Below are 25,949 nucleotides of genomic sequence, written 5' to 3'. Positions count from 1 at the left end.
TTTTTTTACTGAGACAAAATTTCTCTGTGTAACCTTAGCGGTCCTGGAACTTACTTTATAGACCAGACTGGCCTCAAATTCACAGACCTCTGCCTGCCCTGCCTCCGAAATGCTGGCATTAAAGGCATGAACCACTACCTCTTGGTGGCTTGGATTTTTTTTTTTTTTTGGTTTTTTTCGAGACAGGGTTTTTCTCTGTGGTTTTGGAGCCTGTCCTGGAACTAGCACTTGTAGACCAGGCTGGTCTCGAACTCACAGAGATCAGCCTGCCTCTGCGTCCCGAGTGCTGGGATTAAAGGCATGCGCCACCACCGCCCGGCCAGTGGCTTGGATTTTTTGTTGTTGTTGTTGTTATCATCCAAGGCTAAGTATAGGTCCCTTTGCTTCCCTAGGACTGAAGCTGGCTCCTAATCCCAGCTTGAAAATTTGAGTGTGAGACTGAAGAGATGGCTCAGGCAGTGATGGGTACTAGAGAGGTACTTCCAGAGGACCCAGGTTCAATTCCCAACAACCACATAGCAGCTCACAAGAGATTGTAACTCCAGTTCTTGGAGATCCAACTCCCTCTACCGGCCTTTGCAGACAGCAGACAGCAGACATGCAAGTGGTGCACATTTGTCTAAGGAAAACACCCATACACATAAAATGTTAAATTTATATATATATATGTGTGTGTGTGTGTGTGTGCGCGCGCGCGCATGCATAAGTCATGGAACACATGCAGAGGTCATATTATGGAATTGGGCTCCAAAGAGGTTGCCTGGAAAGTGCCTTTATCCATTGAGTGCTTCCCTGCCTCAGCCTAGAATAGCCTTGAACCCAAAGTCTCCACACCTAGATGCCTTCTCAATGACTTAGAAACCACTACTGCAGCTGGGCAGTGGTGGCACACACCTTTAATCCCAGCACTTAGAAGGCAGAAGTAGGCAGAGTTCAAAGCCAACCTGGTTTACACAGTGAGTTCCTGGACAGCCAGAGCTCTTAAACAGAGAAAACCTGTCTCAAAATATCAAAAAGATAAAAACGAAGCCACAAGTGCAAAGATGACACAACACCAGTTGCTGATTGACCTACTTCACCCTTGAGGATACAGTTCTAATTCCAGAAGCTAAACTGCTGCATTCCTGCAAAACAACCCAACAAACTTTGAGCAAAGAACCTAAAGATCCAGATTCAGGTTTCAACAGTTTTATTGGGAGGTTTCTGTTTTCTGTGAAATACACTAGAGATTGAGGAAGGGGACACATTCACTTTGCAAGATAAGGGTTTCCCACCACTAAGGGAAAAGACATGGGGCAGGGCATACTGGGGTTTGGATCCACTTTCCCACCTCCTTCTGCTTTGCTCACACTTGCTTTTTATCAGAGAACACAACACAAAGACAAGAAATTAAAAATAGATCAACCCCCCAGAGGAGGCCACACCTAAACCTTCACCCAACCCAGACTTTGCCAGGGCTGGGAGAGGCCAGTGCAGCTCACTCTACAGCCCCAGGCTGCACAGAAAGGCTGAGGGACAGACAGGTAGGCTATAGTTAATAAATTAGAATAAATTATAAGGGGGAGAAGGAATGCAATTTTGTGCTGGGAGGGGTCCCTTCTCTCCAACACATAAGAGTTGGGGGAGAAGACAAAGGCCACTACATAGGGAGTAAGAACAGTGGGGGCAGAGTCAGTTTTTCCTCTACTCCTTCCTAAACAGCAGAATTAGGGTGTACATGTACACACATACATACATACATACATACACACACAGAGGAATCCTCTTTTCCTAGAACAAGGATAGGCCAAGAAAGAGGATACTATCCAACCCCCATCTCCCAAACTATCGCTAAGCTTAAGGATTTGGTTGGTGAATCAAATCAATGAGGTGGGTAATCGGAATGTGGTGGGGGAAGCAGAAGATGCTGGAAACAGGGATGTGCCCAGCCATACCATCTTCCCTGCCCCAGAGAAGGACATACAGGTTAGGGAGAGGGTAGTAGGGGCTGGATGAGGGGAGTCAGCAATCACTGATCAGCCTCTCCAAAGACATCATTCTGTTTGCGCTTCATGTTCTCAAAATCAAAGGCAGACCCAGCCATGCGTTTGTAGATATCTTTGATGTCATTGCAGGTGGTCTCAAAGTGTGTGGTGGCATCATAGGAGCAGGAACAAAACACCTGTAAATAAGCAAAGAACCAGGGCTCAGAGAAGTCAGACAGAGGATCTTGGGTGTGCATCAAGAGGCAGGGCTGACTGAGACAGGTTTCTTACCTGACTCTCAGAACCATCATCAATGGGTTCATACAAATCACTTATAGCCACAAACCTAAAGGGAAAATGGAAGACAGAGGGAGATTAAAGTTTCACAATAGGCCTTGTCCATTCCTGGTCTTCAACCCGGCCTGCCCAGTTTGGCTCAGCCCCTCACTTCTGGTCAATGGGTTCCAACAGCTCCAATGCAGGCTCAACTTCCTTTTCCGGTTCTGCAGTCTCCACGGTGGTGCTGGCAATGGCTATGTATTTGCCCTGTGCTGCCACGTTGTGCGCATAGGAGATCATGCACACATAGATGTCTGACCATAAGAAACACTCAGTTAACATATGCCAGGGGAAATGACCACACAAAAAGGTAGTTCTTAGGAAATGGACAGGAATCTGGCCCACCTGCCCCTCCCCAGCCCAACATGCAAACAGCATTTAAACTGTTGCTCTCATAAAGAGAAGGCCATCCAATCCCAGGTATATTCCATAACGAAATGTCACACAAATCCACAAGACTTCCCTGTGAGAATAGAGGCATAGCAACAGAAGGCAGTCCCTCATGGCTTGGCCTACCTGACTTCCTGTTGACCTGGTTCTGAGGGATGATAATTTGACAGGAATTAGCATCATTGGTGTTCTTGATGGGGTGGCTGAGGATACAGATGATGCGAATAACCTGGCCAGCCTTCCGTACACGGTCTGGGATGTAGCTAGGGTCACAGATCAGCTGCTTGCAGCGGGCCACCTGTAAAGGCACCAGATGACTTTACCCCTTGCTCTGTGTAGTAGTAAGCCAAGTCAAAAGTCAAGCCAGGCAGCTGAGTTGTCATCACCACCCCTCCTATGCACATAGCCCCTTTCTTGAAGCTCAGAGAGGTGAGCCCTCACATGCAGGGCTAGGTGGTGACCCTACTGCTGAAACACAATGATCACAAACACTTTTTTTGCTGTTGATAGGGTTTTTGTTTGAGTCTATTTGGCCCAAACTGGTCCGAAACTCAGGATCTTCCTCCCTGAGCCACCATACCAGGCTAAAGGATGCTTTCTTGGGCAGGGGCATATGTCTCAGGTGGTAGAATGCTTGCCTATCACACATAAAGCCTTAGGTTAGATTTTGAGCACTGCATAAACCAGGTATGTTGAAACACACCTGTAATCCCAGCATGAAGAAGGTGGAAGTGCAAGGATTAAGAGTTCATCCTCAACTATATAGACTATTTGAAGCCAGCCTGGGATACATGATACCCTTTCCAAAAGAATGCTTTCAGGACAACAGACACAGAATGTGACTTCTGAAGATTACGTCTTGATTTAAATCCATCTGCCTCTGCCTCCCTAGAACTGGAATTACAGGCACGCACCACCTTATCTAGCAATCTGAAGGATACTTTCTGTCAACAGGAATAGCTATGTAGACTTTTATTGATCTCCCAGTTCCTAGCTATAAGGCTCTCAGGGTTAAGCAACAGCAAACTTATCAGCAATAAGGCTCCCTATGAACATAGCCCTAAAAAAGACTAAACCTTAACTGAGCCACAGTAACAAATGCACAAGGCAAAATTACCTCTCCCTCAGATTTCACACCCACCACCTTGCCATTCTCCATGATGATGTCATCCACAGGTTTGTTCAGCATATATGTTCCCCCATAGATGGCACTCAATCTGTATAAGGAAAATGATGGGGAAGTCTTCTCAGAAGAATGGGGACCAAATCTACTGTACTATTCCCGCCCTACCAGTGAGATAGAGAAAACTGCCCAGGTAGGCAATAGTTAACTCCAACTATTTCAGGTATCCTTCCTATGAACTTGGGGCCCATCTTGGCATACTCCTTCCTCTCTGGAGCTTCCATCCAGAATATTCTATTTTGCAAAGGGCCAGTGAGCATAGCATAAAGGAGTAGCTCCCCAAAGAAAGAGCCCAGAAATTCAGAATAAAGGACTCTCTGGAAAAGAGCCAGCTTGCAAGAAAGCTGAACCTCAAGGTTCTGGGGTCCTAGAATTAGTACTCGTGCTACCAGGAGCTGGGGAAACTATGTTAATAGTGATCGTCTCCTTTACTTTGTATTTCATTTACTATTTAAATATTTTTTATAGTCACTATTTTATGTGTATGTATTTTATTTGCTCGTGTCTGTATACCACATGAATTCTTGGTGCCTGAGGAAGTCAGATGAGGGTGTTGAATTCCCTAAAACTGGAGTTATGAACAGTTGTGAGCTACCATGTGGGTGTCGGAATTGAACATGGGCCCTCTGTGAAAATAAGTGCTTTTGCTGAGTGGTGGTGGCACACGCCTTTAATCCCAGCACTTGGGAGGAGAGACAGGCAGATCTCTGTGAAGTTTGAGGTTAGCCTGTTCTACAGAGTGAGTTCCAGGACAAGTTCTAAAGCTACAGAGAAACCCTGTCTCGAAAAACCAAAAAAAAAAAACAAAAAACAAAAAACAAAAAAACAAGTGCTCTTATCTGGTGAGCCAACTCTCCAGACTTTACTCTGCACTTTAATGTACTAGGGCTGTGCCCTCATTACCCAGGGATGGAACAATGTACATGAAGATTAGATGGGAAGGTAGGAGATGTCACAAAAATGCTCAAGGAGATAATTTCCATTCTTGGCCTTAGTCTCTTATTTATTTCATTTTATTTTGGTGTTTCAAGACAGGGTTTCTCTGTGTAGCAGCCCTGGCTATCCTAGAACTCACAGAGATTCACCTGCCTCTGCCTCCCAAATATTGGGAGGCTTGCACTACCACCTGGCTTATTGGCCTTATTATTACCCATTAATGCCAGCTGGGAGGAAAACAAACACATCCTCACCTTGCAAAGCCCTGGGGCAGCTCACCCAAGCCATAGAGTGGGTACAAATATGGGCTCTTGCCATACCGGGCCAAGGACTCACTGTACAACTTGATGCGGTTAATAGTCTCAAGACAGGGCTGATCTAGGTAGCTGGGGAACAAGAGAAGACGCTGTGACAGCAGCATCCCTGCTCACCTTCAAAGACAACAACACCCAGCCTTCCCACCACCCTTTGTGACCTGGCAAAGGTATGGGTCAAATGGAAGAGAGGGATGGAAATGTAACAGGTGAGCTTGTAAAAGGATATGCAGGGTGGGCAGTGGATACAATAGGCAGGTATGGGGAAGGTAAGGTGCAAGCCAGACAAGGGGGCTCCTGCCACCAGCCAGCTTTCCCCTCACTCATCAGTGCGGTAGAGCGCCAAGGCGTGGCCAGTGAAATCAATGACATCTTGGCCCAGATCAAACTTCCGGTAGACATCGCGCATGCTGGTAGTCTGGGGGTCGACACCCTCAAAGGTTTTGGGGTCATTCTCATCAAAGTTTGCCACAAACACCAAGAATTTTCGGAAGCGTCGTTTTTCAAACATGCCCATCAGATCTGAAAGGAAGGGTATTGAGAAGACCCTTTGTATTACTGGGACATAAAACTCCTCTTTCCACCAGAACAGACCAAGAAAGTTGGTATCCTGGCTCCCATCAGAGCTCAGTCATGTAGCCCTGCCCCACCCTTCTCAGCCTCAGTTTTTCTGTTTGTAGGAAAAGGCCCTCCCAGCTCCACTTGGGGATGTTATGGGGATCAGATAGGCCCTCTGCCAAAAAGAAATCCTCCTCTATGAGCTTCCTTTCTGGCAATTTGCCAGGACAGATAGTACTGTCCAATAAAGGTACTATAAAACAAGGGGCCCCCGGTACTATGTGGAGCTAAGATTAGGCTTAGGCAAATATTTTGCCGATCTTGAGAATAGTCTGCCTCCTCCTATCCCCTTATTCTCTGGTTAAGGAGACTCATACTCACTAGAAGCCAAGGCCTCAGTCTCAGTGGATGGTACTTTGTAGATCTTGCCTCCCTTGTATACAAAGCTTCCCTCTACCACCTTGAAGTCCAGATAACGAGTCACTTCTGTATACAGTAGCATCTTTACTAGCTGACCTGTGTCCAGAGAGAAGAAGGGACATCAGTGGGGCTTCCTTCAAAAGCTCTCAGTTGTCTGACTAACCTTATTCTGGAGCTTAACCCTCCCCTCTGGTCTTCCCAATCACCACTACCCCCCCCCAATCAACCATATACATCATCTTCTTAATCTCCCTCACCATTGGCCATGAGGAATTTTGGGATCAAGTCAACATTCCAGTCTCGGCCACGGCCCATTGACTCAGGGGGCCCTTCCAGCAACTGAAAGCGCTTATATAGCTGAAAGTAGGATAGGAAGAAAAAAATGTCAAGGACCACCCATCCCTCTCCCACTCTCCTGCCCAGCACCTGGAAATTACTTCACCCCATGCACCTATGTGAGAAACTAACAAGGGATCTGGGTCTAAGCCTAGGTCCAAGAAGCCTTACCTCCTCCAGGGGTGTGATGGAAGAGCTCTCACCCCCATAGTAGGGGTTCCGGTCCATGTGCAGCACCTTCTTACCATTCACAGACATGATGCCAGACAGTATGCATTCCTAGGGAAGGGGGTGGCATTTACAGCTATACGCCCATTTGCCTTCTGACCTGCATCCCTGATTTGTGCCTGACACAAACCCGCCACAAATCTCACAATGTAAAGCCCTGGCTCTTGTAACGCCTAACACTGGGGAGAGGGAAGATGGTTTCATGTGATGTCTCCTTTATAACCCTGCTGGGCAAAACGGTGAACTACTAGAGCATTAAAGTAGACTTAGGGAGGCAGAGCTTCCACCAGACCCAAGGACAGTCTTCTAGCACCAACAAGCCAAGAAAGTATCCACCTGCTCTGAGCCCACAAAAAGATAAGACAAGGAATCTGGAGAAGAACCAGTTCAAAGGGTCTAAGAAAGGGAAGGCCAGACCTTGAAATCCCAGACCCCACCCTGAGCTGCTCCCCCGTCAAAGGACGGTAGCCCCTGACCCTTCTGGCCCTATCTACCGGTCCAGATTCAAGATGCAAACCAACAAGATTTAGAGGAAGCAGGGAAGACAAACACCCCACCCTCACCGTCACTGTCACTAGCCCAAGGACAAAGGCCGAGGATATATTCAGCCTGAGATCTCCATGGAAAACCGGGTTGGGGTAGAGGGAATGTGCTAACTATCCCCCATTGCTGTTGCTTCTAGAACATTCCTTGGGTTTCCCCATCCCCTCCCAAAAGGCAGAAAGGCCGGATGAGAGCCCACCCTTGGAAAGCCCCCCATACCCAAACCTTCATACTCCATGCCCTAGTGTGATCACCACAAAATGGTGAGGGATGCTAATCAAGGATGCTAAGCAAGTGATGAGTGCGGGCAATGGGTGGGAGCTGGGTGCAACCGGTCCAGTAGGGGGAGGGGGGAGTTTTCCATCTCAGTGACACAAATAAGGAAAAGGAGAGGGGTCCTGGTTTAAGGCCTAGGGTGCGGGGGTACAGGCTGAAAGGGGGCCCTCTACGGGGACTTGAGAACATGACAGCGCAATAGAGCCGACATCATAGGGTGAGGTAGAGGGGTGGGCGCGGGGCTGACTTTGCCAGGACAGGAGACAGGACCGCAATGATGGCAGAATGAGTCGGGTGGCCAGAGCTCTGCATCACCATGGGGGATGGGAAAGGCAGGATGCATGGCTATGAGCGCCGGAATTGGCACTTACGGTAAGACCTGTCCCCAGCACAATCACATCGTATTCCTCATCCATGATCAGGCCTTGGTACCAGCGCCCGCTCGGCTCCTCCTCCTCCTTCACCACAGCAGCCGCTGCCTTTGCCGCTGCACTGAACCAAAGATGGCGGCTATCAGTCGTTTCCCTATCCTTCCGCCGCGTCAAAGAGTCCCTCTCCCTCTTCGGGCCCTGCCACGCCCTACCGAAATCACTGTTTCCCCCGCTTGTTTTCTGGAAGGGCTTCCGGGGCCTGAGACCCAGCACCAGCACGACTCCGGGTACAACGACGATCTTCACGAGCCCAGAGAAATACGGGGCGGGGCGGACCCGCTGCAGGTGCTACGCCCGTAAAGGATCCGTGCGCGGGAGCCGCGCGCGCCCCGCCCCGTCCCGCCCAGCGCGCTCCCGTCCGGCTCCCCTGGGAGTAACAGCAAGGCCCTTTGGTGTGTTTTTGCTGCTGCCAGTATCTCATTGAGAGAGCTACCGTCGTCAGGACTCAGGAGAAATAACAAGCCTCTACCCTAACTCGTTAGAGTATCAGCTTGCTGAAGATTCTCCCACCTTTCCAGTCTCACCTCCCTCCTGACAGGACCACACACCTGGGAACTTCTTCCCCTCGGTCAAGAACAAATCTACTGTCAGAAATGACACGAAGCCAAAGCCCAACACATGGCAACACGTCTTTATTTTATTGGGAAGGAAACAACAGAGCAGCCCCATCCCCGCCTCTTGACAGGCAATCCTAATAGGAACAAGTCAGAAACCCAGTGAGCACACTCTGCTCACCAGTCCTCGTAGAGGTCTCTTCCTTCTCTGGCCATAGAAATAAACCCCAGTGTACCGCTCATTCTTAACACATCACCCAAAAACAACACCCAAGCTGGGCAGACAGTTAAGAAGTCTTCACACCTCTCAAACTCAAGAAACTTCAAGTTCATTGCTGTTGCTGGAAACTTCATAAAGCTTTGGGAGTGAGCATTAATTACACAAAAGCACTATAAACAGCAAGGGATAGCAGCCAAGGGGCAAGAATAAATAAGGGGGAAAGGAGGAAAAGGAACCCTAGAATTAATGTCCCTTCCCCTCATGATGGTGGAACCTGGAAGATTTGCCTAATATCTATGAAGAATATATATACACTTCGTTGGAAGAGAAGGGGGATAGCCCCAGGAAAGTCCCTAAGCAGGTTGAAGAGGAAGGAAAACAGGCTGAGGGTAGTATAGGGTTCATGCTATAATAGGAAGAGGACAAACCCTTCCATCCACTGTGCCAAGATGACAACCTAGACACCAACACTCCCTCAATTCCTTTCTGACACAAGTCACACAATCTGTGTCAAAGTGATGGTGGGGCCCTTGTGGTCATCAAAGCGATCCATGGTCTTGAGGCTGAGTATCATGTGCAGGCCATAGGTGAAGATGAAAAGCATGAAGAGGGTGGTGAGCAGCCCCATCCAGATGCCTGGGGAGAAGAAGCCAGCACAGTCGCTAGCATAGGAGAACTGCTCACCCGTCACATTGAAGGCCTGGATCTAGGAGACACATAGACATGGATCAGAAGGGATTACAAGTTCCTACAGACAGCAAGAGCTGGGGTTCTAGAATCAGTGAACAGTCTATACCTTCAGAGATAGCACAAGGATGGAGCTCTCAGCTATATCCTCAAGCCATACTGAGATTTTCTGAGCTCTTCCTCCCTCCCCCTACTGCCACCAGCTTGGAGCCCATCCCCCTTCCAATACCTGGAAGTCGTGAAGAGTCATCTGCCAGAGTGAGGGCACGTTGGTCACGAGGAGATTGCCTTTCTTGCTCAGACTGCTGACATACTCACAGTGGAAAGAATAGATGCTGGGTCCTGTGACTTGGGAAACATTGAAATGGGCAACAGAACCATTGCTGTGGATTTCAAGTCGTTCCATGGTAAACCAGTATCGGGCAGACACTGGGTAAAAGCGACTAGCCAGAATGAATCTGGAGGTAAGAGTAGCAGAGATGTCAGATGAACAGAAAAGAATGGACATACCAGCCCAAACACACTTCAGTCACCAGAACTTACTTAAATGTCACTGTTGCACCAAAGAGTGGTTCATAGGTCAGTGAAAGCCTGCAGGACAAGGTAGAGAGGTGCGGTCAGACCCTAGAAGGACCTTAAGCAAGGTCCTCCTCAAATTGGTTCCAACCTAAGCTGCCCTAGGTTCATCCTTACAATTACCTGCCAATACAGTGTCCCCATTTAGCAGATGGGAAAACTAAGGCTCTAGTCAAAACCAAATCAGGAGCAGTTGGAGGGTCAGGACCTAGGTCCAACATCTCCAGCTTACGATTCCTTCATCTGGCTGTCCTGAGTCCCCTAGACCTCTTTCAGCCCCTTCTTTTTTTTTTTTAAGATTATTTATTTATTACATAGACAGTATTCTGCCTGCATGTGTCCCTGCACCCCAGAAGAGGGCACCAGATCTCATTACAGATGGCTGTGAGCCACCATGTGGTTGCTGGGAATTGAACTCAGAACCTCTGGAAGAAGAGTCAGTGCTCTTAACCGCTGAGCCAATCTCTCCAGCCCCCCTTTCAGCCCCTTCTCAAAGGGCATTTAGCTGCCTGCTGAAGTTTTAGGGGTAGGAGGCCTAGAACTGGTTTTTGGCAGTTGGTCTGCTTTTTGCCCACATGCAATCCCAGGGGTTGAGCTCAAAGAAGGGCCAGGGTCCCAAGGGACTGTGTGATGATAATAACCCAGAACCCATCAACCAAGGCCTAAAAAGCATGGGAAGGCAAAACTTGTGAGAGGCTCCCTCTCCAGTAACCTCCCAGCAACATCACCCTGTGATACTTTCACCAACTCCTTGGTGAACATACCACACAAAGACCTTCTTCACCCTCAACACATGTACACCTGATCCTACATTCTTGCCCTGTACTGTGCTCACAGTGGCAAGAAGGCCATGTATGATAACAGTCCTTTCTTCCCTGCCTAGTACTCTTACACGGCAAAGGAGTCGTTCCAGAAGGAGCCAGTCAAGTTAAGATTCTCCACACCAAATGTGAGGGAAGTCAAGTCTTTCCACTCGTCTTTGTATGCCACAGAGAAGTTTTGTGCCCAGAACAGGATCCTTGGAACAGTGTCATTGTAACTCACAGGAGGATGGATCGTAGGTGCTGCCACCTGAGTCTGAAGCAGCTGGCGACCTAGACCCTCAGTCACCATGGGTACATCACGGGCCACCTGCAGAAACATTCAACAACCTTTCTTTCAACAGTCCTAAAAACAAAGCCTAATCTACTGTAATGATCTTCCTCCCCACCGGGTACCCTGTACACCATCTGAAAGTCCCTAGCCCTGATATTCCATCTCCTTAAACTTATGATCACTTGCAGCAAGTGTGCATGAACACTGCCCAAGTGGTTCACAAACGAGATGGAAAAAAGGCCCTGTGGATAGAGGAAGCAATCCTTTGTCCACTAATCTCCCAAGTTGAGGACTCCTGGGAGGCCCCACCTGCGACATACCCTTCCATCTCCAGGCACACTCACCAATAACCTCACAACCCCATGCCCCAGGGCCCCTGCTAGAATAGTACATACTCTAGAAGGGCGGACTGCAGTAAGAGCCGCGGTGTAAGGGACTTCTTCAGACTTGAGTGTGCTCAGTACCTGTCCAATGACCTCATCTGAAGAGTGACAGGAGAACACAGAGCCAAGTCACCAGGTAGTATGCTTAAATACTCCTCACTCTCTGCTTTATAGAGACCTTCTAGACCTTGAGAAAATCAGTGCTGTTAGTCTCTACTGAAGACCCCTAAAACAAGGTATTTCTCCTCCTACCCACTGTGCCAGTCTCTCTGGGGACATCTGTGGCCTTAATCATTGACTCTATAATGCCAAGCCCAACCTTAAGTGAAACAAAATATATAGTGATATAGACAATTCCGTATCTACCCAACTCCCTTTCCATGCAGATAGACTGTCCTTTACAACAAAGACAAGTCCTCCTAATTGCTTTGTATAACGTTAATGGTCTATTAAATCCATCGAATCATTAGACCTGTGCAGAAACTAGGTTCCAGGGTTCTTACACAGGGGGTCATAAGCCACCTCTGTCAGGTGAAGCTGACTACAGAAGCCAGCCACTATGTCCCTACTCAGCTGTTAGCTGCTCTGAGAAATGGGGCCACCCTTGTAGTAAAGAGAAACCAGTTCTATCTTCCTGGCCCAAAGGCAAGATGAGGAAATAAGTCCTCTGGGACCACACTCACCATTGCCTGTGAGGACCTCCCTGGGCGCCATCAGACCGGAGCTATGGATAAGAAGAAAGCAAGAGGCCTGCAGGTTGCTCTTCACTTAAGCTTGCCTGGAGCAGTTCAATGTGGCTCACTACCTTTCTCTCAGCCCTTCCAACATCTCCTTCCCTGCTAGCCCCACTCACCAAGCCTGTGCACTTCAGCTGCTGCCCTGACAGCCATGAAGAGGCCCAGCTCAGCAGTAGCAGCTAGCCCCTGTACTTCTATTTGCTTCAGTGCCCCTGCCTGGAATCCCATTTCTCTTTCCCCATTTTGCAGGTACAGCCCCTGTCCACAGTTCTATAAAGAGGGCCTTAGTGGGTGAAGAGGTTTTTCTACAAGTAAGGGCCATGTCTGCCTCATTTCTGGAGGTCCAATAGGCATTGGTGGATACTTGTAAGTCACAGCCTGACAGGAAGTTATTCCTGTCTCTTCTGGGAATACAAGGAACTTTCTGGAACAGTCTGAAGGTGGTGAACATATGGTAAGGGAATATTTGTCTCAACTCTCCCCAAAGCTCACAGCCTAGGATTTTACCCATCTCTTGAAGTGCAAGGCTGGAAGCTGTGCCACCCAGGCTGTACCTGGCTGTGTAGGGCAGACGGATAAGCAGCAGGGCAGGGAGGCTGGCATTGAGCTTCAGTTCCTTTAGGGTAGCTAGATCCACATGCAGGGGACTAGCCCCAAGCTTCTCCTGAAGGTAGGTGGTCAGAGTGCTGATTGCATACCAGTCCACAGCGGGAAGCACCAGTGAGGAGGGGGCCAAATCCAGGGCATTCTGAAGTTAGGGGAGAGGTGAAAGGCAAAGTAAGCCAGAGAACAATGGGCCTAATAACCTCTAAAAACCTTGCCTGGAAAGCCACACCCCACAGAGATCTTGCAACGGGTTATAAAGTAAATGTCTCACATCTGACACTCAGATCCCAGGCCCTCTACCCTCAAAGCCTCTGGGAGATAGAGTACAGAATGTATTATCATCTGTCCTCTTAGCTGGGGCTGTGAGCAGACCCTTACCTCCAGGTTAGAAAAGGCACTGTCCTGCTTATTTCCAAACACACCACCGTATGCTGTGAAATCCTCAATGCTTAGCTAAAAGGGAAGCAGAAGAGAGAGATATCCTAGGAGGCTGGGCAAAGAACAAAGACTAAAATTGTGGGGGATGCAGGGGCGAGAATTCTCAGGGCTAAAAAAACATTACAAGTTAGATTTGGCGTGTAGGGAGGACAGTTAACCACCAGCACTTGTGGTAGGGATGAGTGGAAAGCTCACTCTTTCCTCCCCAGTACTCTGAGGGCAGGGTGACAAGACACTGAAGGTAGTCATAGGGTTGGGAGATCTACAGTTGCCTTATAATAAAGTACAAAACAAGAGTCAGCCAGCAAGAACTGGGAAGGGAAGCTGGGGAAGAGGAAGAAGACAGCAAAGAACATTTATTGCATGCCGCCTAAGAGGGAAGTAGAAGTCAGAGCAAAGGAGAACTTCCATGTTTAGTCTGGATAGGATCCTTTTAAGGGGAAGAAGTCCTTGCTTGCCCCACCATTTTCGGTGGGAGTTAGGAGAGAGGAAAATAATGAAACACAATGGAGGAAACTGGGACTTCTGAGCTCCCAGGACCCCAGTAACTCCAATCTCATGCCCTCCCTCTACAGTCTGTAAGTATCTTAGTCCTCCTTCCTTCAACCACCAGCTAGCTTCCTCTGACTTTTTCCAGTTAGGACCAGAAGGAATCTTAACCAGGTTCCCTAAACTCATTGTGTTTAGTATACATAAGCCTAGCCTCCTTTCCTAGCCTCCTCTTCTTCTATACTTTCCTATACTCTGTATTACACATGCAAGGTTTTGTTGTACTCAGAACTGCCACTAATCTTTCCTCTAGTGGCTCCATCTCTAGGCAACCTAGCGGACCATCTCGTACCTGGGACCCTTTCATTCACTAGGCTCTGGTCACACAAGCACTCCCTTGCCTAGGGCCTTTACACCTGCTACTTTCCTGACAGTAATGTCCCTCCTCAAGTCACATGACTCCCTCCTGCTAACAAGATGTTACCTCCTGAGACCCTGTCAGGCCACACTGTTATCTAAAACAGTGTCCTTCCTTATTGTGTTGCCTTAGCCTTCTTCCTTCTATAGACTAAAGGACTGACATCGTCCAATTTAGCTCATTTTTTAAAGCTGTAGACCAGGCTGGCCTTGAACTCAGTGAGAGCTACCAGCCTTTGCCTACCAAGTGATGGAATTAAAGGTGTGCAAGTACCACTGCCACCAGGCTCCAATTTAGCTCTTAACCACTTGCCTTCACAAGAGTGTCTACTTCCTAACACATACTAAGCACTCTATCATTGGCAAAAGAAGGAAATACCCTAAGATTGGGAGACTGTGGCAGATGGTTATCTTCATTTTACACTTAGAAACTGTGGTTTACAAAGATTATTCCATATGCCCCAAGGCCAAAACAAGTGGTAGGACTGAGTTCCAGTCTTCCCTGTTATTTACTACCTTTTGAAAGGACCATTGACTAACATAATCACCACCATCAGCAGACACAGCAACAGAGGGAGGCCACAAACAAAATGAGCCAGCCAGGCCTAAAGAGGAAGGGACAAGCAGAGACTTGACATCCTCCTGAACAATAACTTTATACTGCACTAGAACATTCTCATAGTCCATACTCCTGCTCTGGGTGTACACACCTGGAGTGAAAGCAAAATAGAATGCTGGCTCAGCACAAAACTGGGGGATAGGTCTGATATCCCCAAGCTGGAAGCATCGTATTATGCTATCTCCAAATCTGGACCTTCAGCAACTCATTTTACCTCTTCAACATTACTTTCATTAGTGGTTAAACCAAGAAAATGATATCAGTTGAGCACAGTATATGTAGTTAAATAAAGAGTCATTCTCCAGTTATTCCTATTACAATTGTAACAGTTAAAAATTACAATTCTAAACCGGGTGGTAGTGGCACATGCCTTTAATCCCAGCACTCGGGAGGCAGAAGCAGGCGGATCTCTATGAGTTTGAGGCCAGCCTGGTCTACAGAGCTGGTTCCAGGACAGGCTCCAAAGCTACAGAGAAACCCTGTCTCGAAAATAAAAAAAAAAAAATTACAATTCTACCAACAATTAGTTATTGGGCAAGTCACTGATCTTTCCCCAAAGTGAATCTTCTTATCTGTGATAATTCCCCCACATGCTAAGACACCAGAAAATAATGCTGAGTACTAGATAGGTATCTGATGTTTGACTCCTTGCTTCCTAAATCAAGTCCTTGCCATTTTCATGGGTCTCCTGTTCCCACTGAAGCATATTCTACAAATCTTCACGAAAATCTAGCCACACCTGCTTACCTGTGGGACAAGGTCACCACACTTGGGGAACCAGCAGTGGGGGTGGGGCGGGGTCTGCCTCCCGGTGACAAAGACATAGACTGGGGCAGGCTCACCTTGTCCTGCAGGAACAGCAGTACATTGCGGGGGCCCAGTTCCAGGGCAGGGTCTAAGTAGGTAGAAAGCTGCATATCGCTGGTGATATGGCCCTCATGTGTGTCGGCCACAGGAGTCCACAGGTCCCTAGAAACGGACAGAAGATAAACTGTCAGATGTGATTGCGTGGCTTGAGATCCTAAGCCCATGGGCGCCCGGCTTCACGTGGGTGGGGGAGGCTGAGAGCTCAACACTGGTCGTCATGAAGCAAGCCCATGAATAAGAGACAGACTCCATCTGGGCCTCGAAGCCCCGGCCAAGGACAGCTCTGGTGTTCAGCGAGGGCGGCTCATCCCCTGCGGCACACAATACCATCCTCATGAACCCCACCTGGCCCGGCTCAACTCGGCCGGGCCCAGCCCGACCCGACCTGTCCCAACCCGCTCACCGGTCACTCGACCACAGTACCAGTGGCACCTGCTGCTCAGTGGCTACTGCCGCCGCCGCCACCACCACTACCGCCACCAACGACAGAGGCAGCCACAGGACTGGGAGCCGCTGTGTTCCCATTCGCATCCGAGACACCACTGTTGCCGCCATCATACCCTCAGCCTTCAGTGCTTGGGCCTCTGAGGCCGCCGCAGATCAGATGACCGTCACCTCCACCCGAGCCCCGCCCCCATCTATCTGGGCGGGGCCTTCTCCCATACTCTACTGTGATTGGTCCAAGATCGTGGCACTCATGACCACTCCTTCTCACTGGTTGGTTGTACGTGTCTCCAGTCACGCACGCTCTAAGTGAGAAAGGAGGCGGAACCGAGCGCTACCGCCTGCTACCTGGCTCTGCTGGGCGGGGTGGTTCTATAGCGCCCCATTCTCTAATATTTTTTTCTGTTTTCGTCTTAAAATTCGCAAAACTGGATTTTTTTTTCTAAAGATAGACCCTTTGTCTGGTACAGATGAAAAGCTGAAATCACTTAGAATAAGAAGAGGGTCCACCGTACCATCAGAGAACAACAGCCAGCACTTAAAATGGGCAGGTTAGAGGAGGATCTAGGAATTAGAACAGTTGCAGCTTCAGAAAGGAAGGGAAAACCCAGGCGGAAACCCGGTCTGAAGGATAACATTAAGTAACAATGTCAGTGTCATTTGCCACTAAAAAGCGGGCAATACGATGAGAGCAGAGAAGAACACTGTTTCTTTTTACTTAGCAACACTTGCCAACTTTAGCAAGGGCGATCCCACTATAAATCAGGGGAGACTCCTTGTGGGAGGAGTATCCTTCTTTGTGATTTGACTGAGAAGGACTGACAGCTAGAGTCACAAAATGGAAGTCACCGGCACAAACGAACTGACTTTTATGTTCTGTTTTTTGACACAGGGTTGGAGTATGAACAAAATTCACTATACAAACCTCAACCTTTTAAGTGCTAGGATTACAACTGTGAGCCACCAAACATGCTTTATTTCTGAACCATTTTTATTTCTTGGTCTGTTGATTACCTTTACAAACACTAAATTCATTCCCACAGTACTACAAAAAGAAAAAGAAAAAGAAAAAAGGAAGAGTATAACCAAATCTTGAACTCTCCAAACATATGCGATTAATCTAGATGGTTCTCCAACCCCCAAAAGACACTGTAAATGCGTCTTAATTTGGAAACAGGGACATTTTTGTTCATTTGCTTTTCAAGACAAGGTTTCTCTATGTCCCTGGCTATCCTAGAACTCACTCCATAGACCAGGATGGCCATGAGCTCACAGAGATACTCCTGCCTCTCTCTGCTCCTGAGTGCTGGGATTAAAGGCATGTGCCACCACTGCCCGGCTGGAAACAGTCAGGGTCTTTGCACATATAATCAGTTTATAATAAACTCATACTGACTGCTAAAGTCAAAATATGAAAGGATGGGCCACAGTCTGATGATTGGTGTCATTATAAAAAGAGGGAAATTTGCTGGGTGGTGGTGGTAGATGCCTTTAGTACCAGCATTTAGGAAGCGGAGGCAGACAGATATCTGAGATTTCAAGGCCAGTTTGGTCTACAAAGTGAGTTCAGGACAACCAGTGCTACATAGAGACCAGAAAAACCCTGTCAAGAGAGATAAAGAAAAAGGAAAATTTATTTACTTTTTGTTTGTTTGTGATGGACTCATATAGTCCAAGGTGGCCTCAAACTCACTATGTGGGTAATGAAGACTTAAAATTTCTGGTCCTCCTGCTTCCCACCTCCTCTAAAAAAAAGAGGAAAGCATAGATGCAGACAAGGAAGACGGAAAAGTGAACAAACAGACTGCAGTGATGCAGCTACAACCAAGGATTTCTGGCAGTTGTCAGAACAACGGGAGAAACAGGAACCAATTCTCTCCTAGAGCCTTCAGAGAAAACTCAGCTGCACAAACAGCCTTATTTGTGACTGGTAGTGTACAAAATTATCAGAACTCTGTTGTTTGTTTGGTTGGTTGTTTTTTGGTTTTTCGAGGCAGGGTTTCTCTGTGTAGCTTTGGAGCCTGTCCTGGCACTAGCTCTTATAGACCAGGTTGGCCTCGAACTCATAGAGATCTGCCTGCCTCTGCCTCCTGAGTTTTGGAATTAAAGGTGTGTGTCACCACTGCCTGGTTAGAACTCTTTTTTAAGTTAGCTAGTTTGTGACAATTTGCTACAGCACTCTAGGGAACTAATACACTATTTATTTGGCATATATCATAGTAAAAAATATAAGAAGAATGTTTGTTGGGCTAGGCAGTGGTAGCTCTTGCCTTTAATCCCAGCACTCAGGAGTCAGAGGTAGGTGGCTCTCTATGAGTTCAAGGCCAGCCTGGTCTACAGAGTGATTTCCAGGACAGCTAGGGCTGTTATACAGAAAAACTCTGTCTCTAAAAAAAAAGTCAAATGCAAATGGACTAGATATTGTTAATGTACTTATTGCCTATATATATTTTATAGTTATTGTACTTACTGTAAAAACTATATAGTTTTTTCTTACATTAGTTATAGCCTTCTTTTTTATTTTAGACAAAAGGGGAAATATAGTGATGTTTTATTCATGTTTTAATAAAGCTAAGCCACTAGAGGTCAGGCAGTGGTGGCATACACCTTTAATCCCAGGATTTGGGAAACAGAAGCAGATGGATCTCTGAGTTCAAGTACACAAGATCAATGCAGAAATATACCCAAGTGGTGGTGCCTCACAGCTTTCATCCCAACACTAGAGGGAATATAAAATGGGAAGAGAGAGAGGATTAGGCTACTTAGTCTGCAGTTGTGCCTTGAATCCCAGCACTCAGGAGGCAGATCTCTGTGAATCTGAGATCACCTGGTCTAACAGACCTAGTTCCAGGACAGCCAGAGCTACATAAAGAAACCCTGTCTCGATAAATCAAAAAGTAATAAACTTATCTGAACATGGTTGTACCTGCCTGTGACCCCAGTACTTAGACAAGAGGATAGGAAGTTCAAACCCAGCTTTGGGTAAATACGGAGTTCAAGGCCAGCCTGAGTAGCCAGGAGGTGGTGGAGTAAGCTTGTAATTACCTTGGAGGCAGAGGCAGGCAGATCTCTGAGTCTGAGACTAGCTTAGTCTACAGAGTGAGTTCCAGGATAGCCAGGACCACACAGAGAAACCTTGTCTCAAAAAACATAAATATATGCCGGGCGGTGGTGGTGCACGCCTTTAATCCCAGCACTCAGGAGGCAAAGGCAGGCGGATCTCTGTGAGTTCTAGGCCAGCCTGGTCTACAAGAGCTAGTTCCAGGACAGGCTCCAAAGCTACAGAGAAACCCTGTCTCGAAAAACTAAATATATATATATATAGTTAGCCGGGTGGTGGTAGCACACACCTTTAATCCCAGCACTTAGGAGGCAGAGACAAGCCTATGTCTATGAGTTTGAGGCCAGCCTGGTCTACAGAGGGAAATCCAGGACAGGCTCCAAAGCTACAGAGAAACCCTGTCATGAAAAACCAAAAGTAAATAAACAAACAAATAAATAAATAAAAATAATTGTAACCCTTTTCAGGCATGGTGTTTGTCAGCGTGTATGTATATGTACTACATGTGTGCCTGGTGCCAGTGGAGTCCAGAAGAGAGCATTGATGGTTGTGTGTAGCACCATTTCTAATTGGTCTTAATAATAAAAACTCAGAGTCAGATACTAGAGGGTGAAAGCTGAAATTTCAGAGAAGCAGAGCAGCCAGCCACTAGTTCTTACCTCTACTAAATCCTCAGACCGAATGGGGTATCATGTCTCTGTAAATGCTCAGATTGAATGCTTGAGCTCCTGTCTCCACCTCTCTAGTGTTGGGGTTAAAGACATGTGTGTCCCAAGTACTAGGATTAAGGTGTGAGCCTACACCGGTCTGATTCTGTTTCTCTTTTAGACTGGATCTACACTACAGATGGTTGTGAGCCACCATGTGGTTGCTGGGAATTGAACTCAGGACCTCTGGAAGAGCAGCCAGTGAGTGCTCTTAACCACTGAGCCATCTCCGCAGCTCCCACTACATGGATCAATCTCGTGTAGACCAGGGTGGTCTTGAACTCACAGAGACCACCTGCCTCCTCTTCCCGAGTGCTGGGATTAAAGGTGTGTGCCATCACTGCCTGTCCTGTTTGCCTAACTAGTGACTAGCTCCGCACTCTTATTTTCAGGCAAGTTTTGTTAGATCACTAACAAAATATCACCATAGTTCTGTGTTGCCACATGGGTGATGAGAATCAAACCTGGGTCTTCTGCAAGAGCAGCCAGTGTTCTGTTGAGCCATCTTTCCCCCACACCCTCTCTTCTCCCCCACCCTTTCTCTTTTTGGCTTTTCGAGACCAAAGGAGAGGGTTCTCTCTCCTTTCTTTTTAAGATCTTTTTTTTTTTTTGTCATGCTAGGAATAAAACCCAGAACTTTTCACATGCTAGGCACACACTATTCCAACCACAGTCCTTTGTTGCCATTGTTGTTTTGAGATAAGATCTTTCTAGGTAGCCCTGATTGGTTTGGAACTGGCCATCCAGTTGAGGATGACTTTGAATTCTCATCCTACTTCTACTTTCAGAGTTCTGCAATTAAAGGCTTATGCCAACATGTCTACAGGGCAGAAGGTTATATTAATTTTTGAATTTTTTGAGACAGGATCTCAAGTAGCCCAGAAAGGCTTTGAGTTTGCCATATAGCCAAGGATGATCTGAATAACTACTCTTTCTGCTTCCACCTCCAAAATTTAGGCATTACTGGTATTTGTCATCATGTCTGGCTTACAATGTTTGAAAGTGATATGTAGAGATTAATACTTTACATTGGTATAGACTTTGGTCTATTGATACAAATTTAAGGACGATTTGCTACACCGAGTATATATATATATATTTCTTCTTGTTTGAGGCATTGTGTTTGTGCAGCTCATTTAAAAATGTAAGGTATAGTTAAGAAATACAGATTATCCCAGAAAACTTAGACAACAATATGGACACTAAGAGAGACTTACATAGATATAATCTACGTGGGAAGTAGAAAGTAGAAAAAGACAAGATCTCCTGAGTAAATTGGGAGCATGGGGACCTTGGGAGAGGATTGAAGTCAGGAGGGGAGAGGCAGGGAGGGGAGCACAGAAAAACATAGAGCTCAATAAATATCATGGAAAAAAAGAAAGAAAATCCCCATTAAAAAAAAGAAATACAGGGGCTGGAGAGATGGCTCAGAGGTTAAGAGCACTGCCTGCTCTTCCAAAGGTCCTGAGTTCAATTCCCAGCAACCACATGGTGGCTCACAACCATTTGTAATGAGATCTAGTGCCCTCTTCAGGCCTGCAGATGCACATGCAGACAGAATACTGTATACATAATAAATGAATAAATAAATATTAAAAAATAAATAATAATAATTTAAAAAAAGAACAAAGTCTCCTTATGGAGTTTGCTAGACACTTGGGTAAGAAACTGCTTTTGAGTGGGGCGGCGGTGGTGGCGCACGCCTTTAATCCCAGCACTTGGGAGGCAGAGACAGGTGGATCTCTGTGAGTTTAAGGCCAGTCTGGTCTACAAGAGCTAGTTCCAGGATAGGCTCTAAAGCCACAGAGAAACCCTGACTCAAAAAACCAAAAAAAAAAAAAAAAAAAGAAACTGCTTTTGCCTGGAGTGCTTGATGGTATGCTGTATGAACTGGACATCTGGACATGCAGGACCCACAGAAAAATGACTGCTAAACTTGCCTAAAGAAGGTGAGACAGTCCTTCAGGGTTCATGCTTCATGAGTCTGCCAGACATTCTGCAGGACACAGAAGAAAATGACTGACAAACTGCCAATATAGACAGAACTGTCTTTCAAATTTCCTGCTTCATGAAAAAATCTGCCAGATACTATGGGCCTGTAGGCTGAATATGGATGCCCCAATGTTACAGAACTTTGGGTGACTATCTGCTGTGGGAACTCCTTCAGTCAATAGCTTGTAAGATATCAGCTCGCTTTGGGTGTGGTCTCATGTACTATAAATGCAGATGTAAAGTGTGTACAGGCCTCTTGGTTGCTAGATTCAGTTCCAGTCCCAGTGCACACAGAGGACTGCCAATTGCTACCCTTTCTGTGAGTACACCCCCTATTAAACAAACCTTTATTATACTCCATTCTGGGCTAGTGTGGAACTATTATAAGTTGCAACAACTGTCCAGACAGCCAGATGTCTTTGTCAATTCTAAAGTTTTGGAAGTCGCTTACAATGTACTTCCTGTTTAGTTAGGTAATATTATATCCTTCTGGGGTCTTTGAAGACAGCTATAGTTTTCCTTAGCTATGATAAAGGATACATTAGATATAAAACTTTTGACTCACAAAGATAGGATAAGTGATAGAGTATTTTCCTTAATTTGCCAAATATAAATAGACTAAATACTGTAACTGTAATTCTTGCTTGATAACTGTTTTGGATATGTAATTTTGCTATGATAAAGTTAAAACTTTCCTTTTTACTTAGACAAGGGGAGATGATGTGGGAAGTCCTTCTGTATATGTGTTGCTATTATTGGTTAATGAATAAAGCTGCTTTGGCCTATGGCAGAGCAGAATATAGCCAGGCTAGAAGAGATATATAGAGAGAGTAGGCAGAGTCAAAGAAATGCCTAAGAAGAAAGATGCTGCTGCTGGAACTTTACCCAGTAAGCTACAGCCTTGTGGTGATACACAAAATAGAAATGGGTTAATTTAAGATGTAAGAGTTGATAAGAAGCCTAAGCTATTGGCCAAGCAATGTTGTAATTAATAGTTTCTGTGTGATTATATGGGTCTGTGCAGCCAGGAAATGAACAAGTGGTCTCCATTTACAAGTTTTTTGTTTTGTGGCCCAGTCTGGCCTTGAACTTGAGTTCTTCCTCATAAGGGCTAAAACAGGTATGTACCATCATGACAAACTTTATTTTGCCTCTGTCCCATTTCTCTCCATCTATTTGCTTCCCAAAGGGTGCACAGCTCTGTCCCATTATGCCCACACCCCATCATGATGCTCTCACAAGCCTACAATGATAGGATCAAATGACCATGATTAAAGTTCTGAAATCAGAAGCCAATATATTTCCTCCTTTAAGCTGATTTCTCTCAAGTATTCTGTCACAGCAACAGAAAGCTCAGAAACCCATTCATTGCTCTTAGGAATATAAACAATATAGCTACTCTGGAAGATTAGATGTTGTCATCTAACAAAATTAAACATATTCTTGCCTTATAATCCAGCAGGCATATTCCTTGGTACTTACCTAAATGAGTTAAAAGTGTATATTCATGAAAAAGTCTGCACAAAAGACGTCTAGAGCATTTTTAATCATAATTACTAAAGTTTTGAAGTATTCAAAATGTCCTTCAGTAGGTGAATGACTAAACTGGCACATTCATACAATGGAATATTATTCAGTGGTAAAAGGAAAGCGGTTATAATACTATGAAAACTTAAATGCTTATCACTAAGTGAAAAACAGCAATCTCATAGACCTGCCAACTAAAGTTCCAAATTTGCTGCATTCTACCCAAAGCAAAATTGTGGACCAGTAAAAGGCCAACAGTAGCCAGGGGTTTGTTGGAAGGGGATATGAGTAAGAGGAATATAGTATTTATGTTAGTAAAGCTACAATAATAGTGGGCATGTTATTAGACTTTTGTCAAAACCTATAAACTGTACTTAAGTAAACTATGGAATCAGAGAGATATGTCATGTGAGTTTATCCATGTGTCAGATATATTCTAGTACAGAATTCTGGTGGTAGGAGAGACTATATGTGCAGGGTATATGTGGTATGTAGAAGTTCAATATACTAATTTTGTTGTGAATGTAAGATCATAGTGAAAAAGTCTATATTTGGAGCATGTAAGGTAGCTCAGTGGTAGACTGCTTGTCTAGCATACAGGAGGCAGTATTTTAAGATTTATTTTTATCATTTATGTGAATGTTTGTGTGTAGGTGCCCATGGAGGCCAGAGAGAGCACTGAGTTCTCTGGAGCTAGAGTTATAGGTGGTTGAGTCTCCCGATATGGATGCTAGGGATAAATAGAACCTGGGTCCTCAGCAAAAGCAACAAGCATTCTTAACTGCTGAATAATTTCTTCTGCATCCCCAACCTGTGTGTACACATGGGCATGAGTGTCATGGCATGTATGTAGAGACTGGATGAAACAACTTTCAGTAGTTCCTTCTCTCCTTGAATTATGGGGATTCTGGAGATCTATCTCAGGTTGACAGGCTTAGCAATGAATACCTTTACTTGCTCAGGCATCTTGATGGGCCTTTTTTTTTTGATAGAAGGGTTTAGGCTGGCCCTGAACTTACTATATGGCTGAAGACCTTGAACTTCACCTCACAATTAATTGCTGGGATTATAGGCCTGCACCACCATACCACCAGTGAGGGGTATGTGTTTGAACAAATGGAACTGTAACATAGGATTTAAGTTTAAAACAATGTACCTAGTATTTCTCAAAGGGATACAAAATACATGAAAAGGGGATATTACCCTTGGACCTAAGTAGTATGGTTGGCTTTTACATGTATTCTATGTATCCCCACAAAGTGATGCTCCCCCCTTCTGAAAAATGTTTTAAAATTTTAATTGCCCCCCCCTTCCTCTTTCCCAAGACAAGGTCTCACTGTGTAGCCCTGGTTGGCCTGGAACTATGTAGTCCAGGTTGGCTTCAAATTCAGAGATCTACTCTGCAGTAGTTTGGTATGTCATAGTGGGGGCAGGCTTTGAGGTCTTCTATGTTCAAGATATGCCCAGTGTAGGCACAGATTCCTTCTGTTGCCTTTGTATCAAGATGTAGAACTCTCAGCTTCTCCTCCAGCACCATGTCTCACCATGGTGATAATGGAATAGACATCTGAAACTGTAAGCCACCCCAATTAAATGTTTTCCTTTAAAATAGCTGCTGTGGCCAGGTGTGGTGCACACCTTTAATCCCAGCACTCAGAAGGCAGAGGCAGGTGGATCTCTGAGTTTGAGGCCAGCCTGATCTACAAAGTAAGTTCCAGGACAGCCAGAGCTACACATAGAAATCCTGGCTCGAGAAACAAAGTTGCTGTGGTCATGGTGTCTCTTCAAAGCAACAGAAACCCTAAGACAGGACTGGAGAAATGGCTCAGGGATTAAGAACACTAAACTGCTCTTCCAGAAGACCTGGGTTCAATTCCCACATGGCAGTTCACAACTGTCTGTAATTCCAATTCCAGGGGACCCAATACCCATAACAAAACACCAGTGTATATAAAATTAAAAAAAAAATAACGGCTGGTGAGATGGCTCGAGGTTCAGAGAACTCCCTGCTCTTTTAGAGGTCCTGAGTTCAATTTCCAGCAACCACATGGTGGCTCACAACCATTTGTAATGAGATCTGGTGCCCTCTTCTCGCCCGTAGGCATACATGCAGACAGACTACTGTATACATAATAAATAAATTCTTAAAAAAGAAAAATTTTAAAAAAAAGAAACCCTAAGACACACTCCAAGTGCTGAGATTAAAGGAGTGCACCACCATTCACATCTAATTTTCCTCTTGAGACAGGGTCTCACTATGTAGCTCAGAGACATCTGCCCGCCCCTGCCTTCCACACTTGACTTTAATTTTTTTTCTTTTTAGTGTCTCACTCAGTATCCCAGGCCAACCTTGAACACTTGGCAAAATTCCTGTTTCAGCCTCCCGAGTGCTGGGATCACAGGTGCATACTACCATGTCTGACTTCACTTGAGGTTTTGATCTAGTTATTAGTCTTATTTTGCCACTATTATGAATCTCTACTGCCATATTTTTCAGGAATTTTCAGGTGATAATGAAAGTCTTGAGTGGCCAGTGCATAGTGAGATCCCAATGTCCATCTACTTAAATGATCTCATTGTATCCAGGTTCAAGGTACTTCCCATCTGCATTC

The 25,949-nt window shown here is 45.9% G+C and overlaps 3 protein-coding genes across 4 annotated transcripts in view; 1 reads left to right on the top strand and 2 right to left on the bottom strand.

Moving 5' to 3' along the window:
- Positions 1 to 25,949, top strand: part of Dnase1l1 (deoxyribonuclease 1 like 1) — a 72,222-nt gene that overhangs the window by 29,154 nt on the left and 17,119 nt on the right. The window lies entirely within an intron of this gene.
- On the bottom strand, positions 1,173 to 8,216 carry Gdi1 (GDP dissociation inhibitor 1). Of its 2 annotated transcripts, XM_075957035.1 has the most exons (12): positions 8,071 to 8,216; positions 7,859 to 7,979; positions 6,612 to 6,719; positions 6,362 to 6,461; positions 6,066 to 6,200; positions 5,450 to 5,648; positions 5,067 to 5,198; positions 3,811 to 3,910; positions 2,820 to 2,991; positions 2,413 to 2,557; positions 2,256 to 2,310; positions 1,173 to 2,161 (listed from the first exon to the last, which is right to left on the bottom strand). In XM_075957035.1, exons 2-12 carry the CDS (start codon positions 7,901 to 7,903, stop codon positions 2,009 to 2,011), a joined length of 1,344 nt encoding a protein of 447 aa, XP_075813150.1. In that variant the 5' UTR covers positions 7,904 to 7,979; positions 8,071 to 8,216; the 3' UTR covers positions 1,173 to 2,008. The 2 variants fall into 2 exon arrangements, with proteins under 2 accessions (XP_075813150.1, XP_075813152.1); XM_075957037.1 differs by having other exon boundaries at positions 7,859 to 8,163.
- On the bottom strand, positions 8,536 to 16,246 carry Atp6ap1 (ATPase H+ transporting accessory protein 1). The gene is made up of 10 exons (XM_075956621.1): positions 16,010 to 16,246; positions 15,582 to 15,708; positions 13,155 to 13,229; positions 12,725 to 12,918; positions 12,117 to 12,157; positions 11,446 to 11,531; positions 10,848 to 11,086; positions 9,923 to 9,970; positions 9,609 to 9,837; positions 8,536 to 9,398 (listed from the first exon to the last, which is right to left on the bottom strand). Exons 1-10 carry the CDS (start codon positions 16,162 to 16,164, stop codon positions 9,189 to 9,191), a joined length of 1,404 nt encoding a protein of 467 aa, XP_075812736.1. The 5' UTR covers positions 16,165 to 16,246; the 3' UTR covers positions 8,536 to 9,188.

This window comes from Microtus pennsylvanicus, chromosome X (genome assembly GCF_037038515.1).
Source record: "Microtus pennsylvanicus isolate mMicPen1 chromosome X, mMicPen1.hap1, whole genome shotgun sequence".
NCBI classification, from domain to species: Eukaryota; Metazoa; Chordata; class Mammalia; order Rodentia; family Cricetidae; genus Microtus; species Microtus pennsylvanicus.
This window is presented reverse-complemented; position numbering and strand designations above follow the sequence as displayed.

Excerpts from the sequence above, each read along its gene's own strand:
- Gdi1 (XM_075957035.1), bottom strand. The coding sequence starts at position 7,903 with ATGGATGAGGAATACGATGTGATTGTGCTGGGGACAGGTCTTACC. Across the intron at positions 6,201-6,361 it reads AAAATTCCTCATGGCCAATG|GTCAGCTAGTAAAGATGCTA; the intron begins GTGAGGGAGATT and ends CTCTGGACACAG. Across the intron at positions 2,162-2,255 it reads ATGATGGTTCTGAGAGTCAG|GTGTTTTGTTCCTGCTCCTA; the intron begins GTAAGAAACCTG and ends GCTTATTTACAG.
- Atp6ap1 (XM_075956621.1), bottom strand. The coding sequence starts at position 16,164 with ATGATGGCGGCAACAGTGGTGTCTCGGATGCGAATGGGAACACAGCGG. Across the intron at positions 12,158-12,724 it reads CGTCTGCCCTACACAGCCAG|CTCCGGTCTGATGGCGCCCA; the intron begins GTACAGCCTGGG and ends TCTTATCCATAG. Across the intron at positions 11,087-11,445 it reads CTGCAGTCCGCCCTTCTAGA|GTGGCCCGTGATGTACCCAT; the intron begins GTATGTACTATT and ends ATGTTTCTGCAG.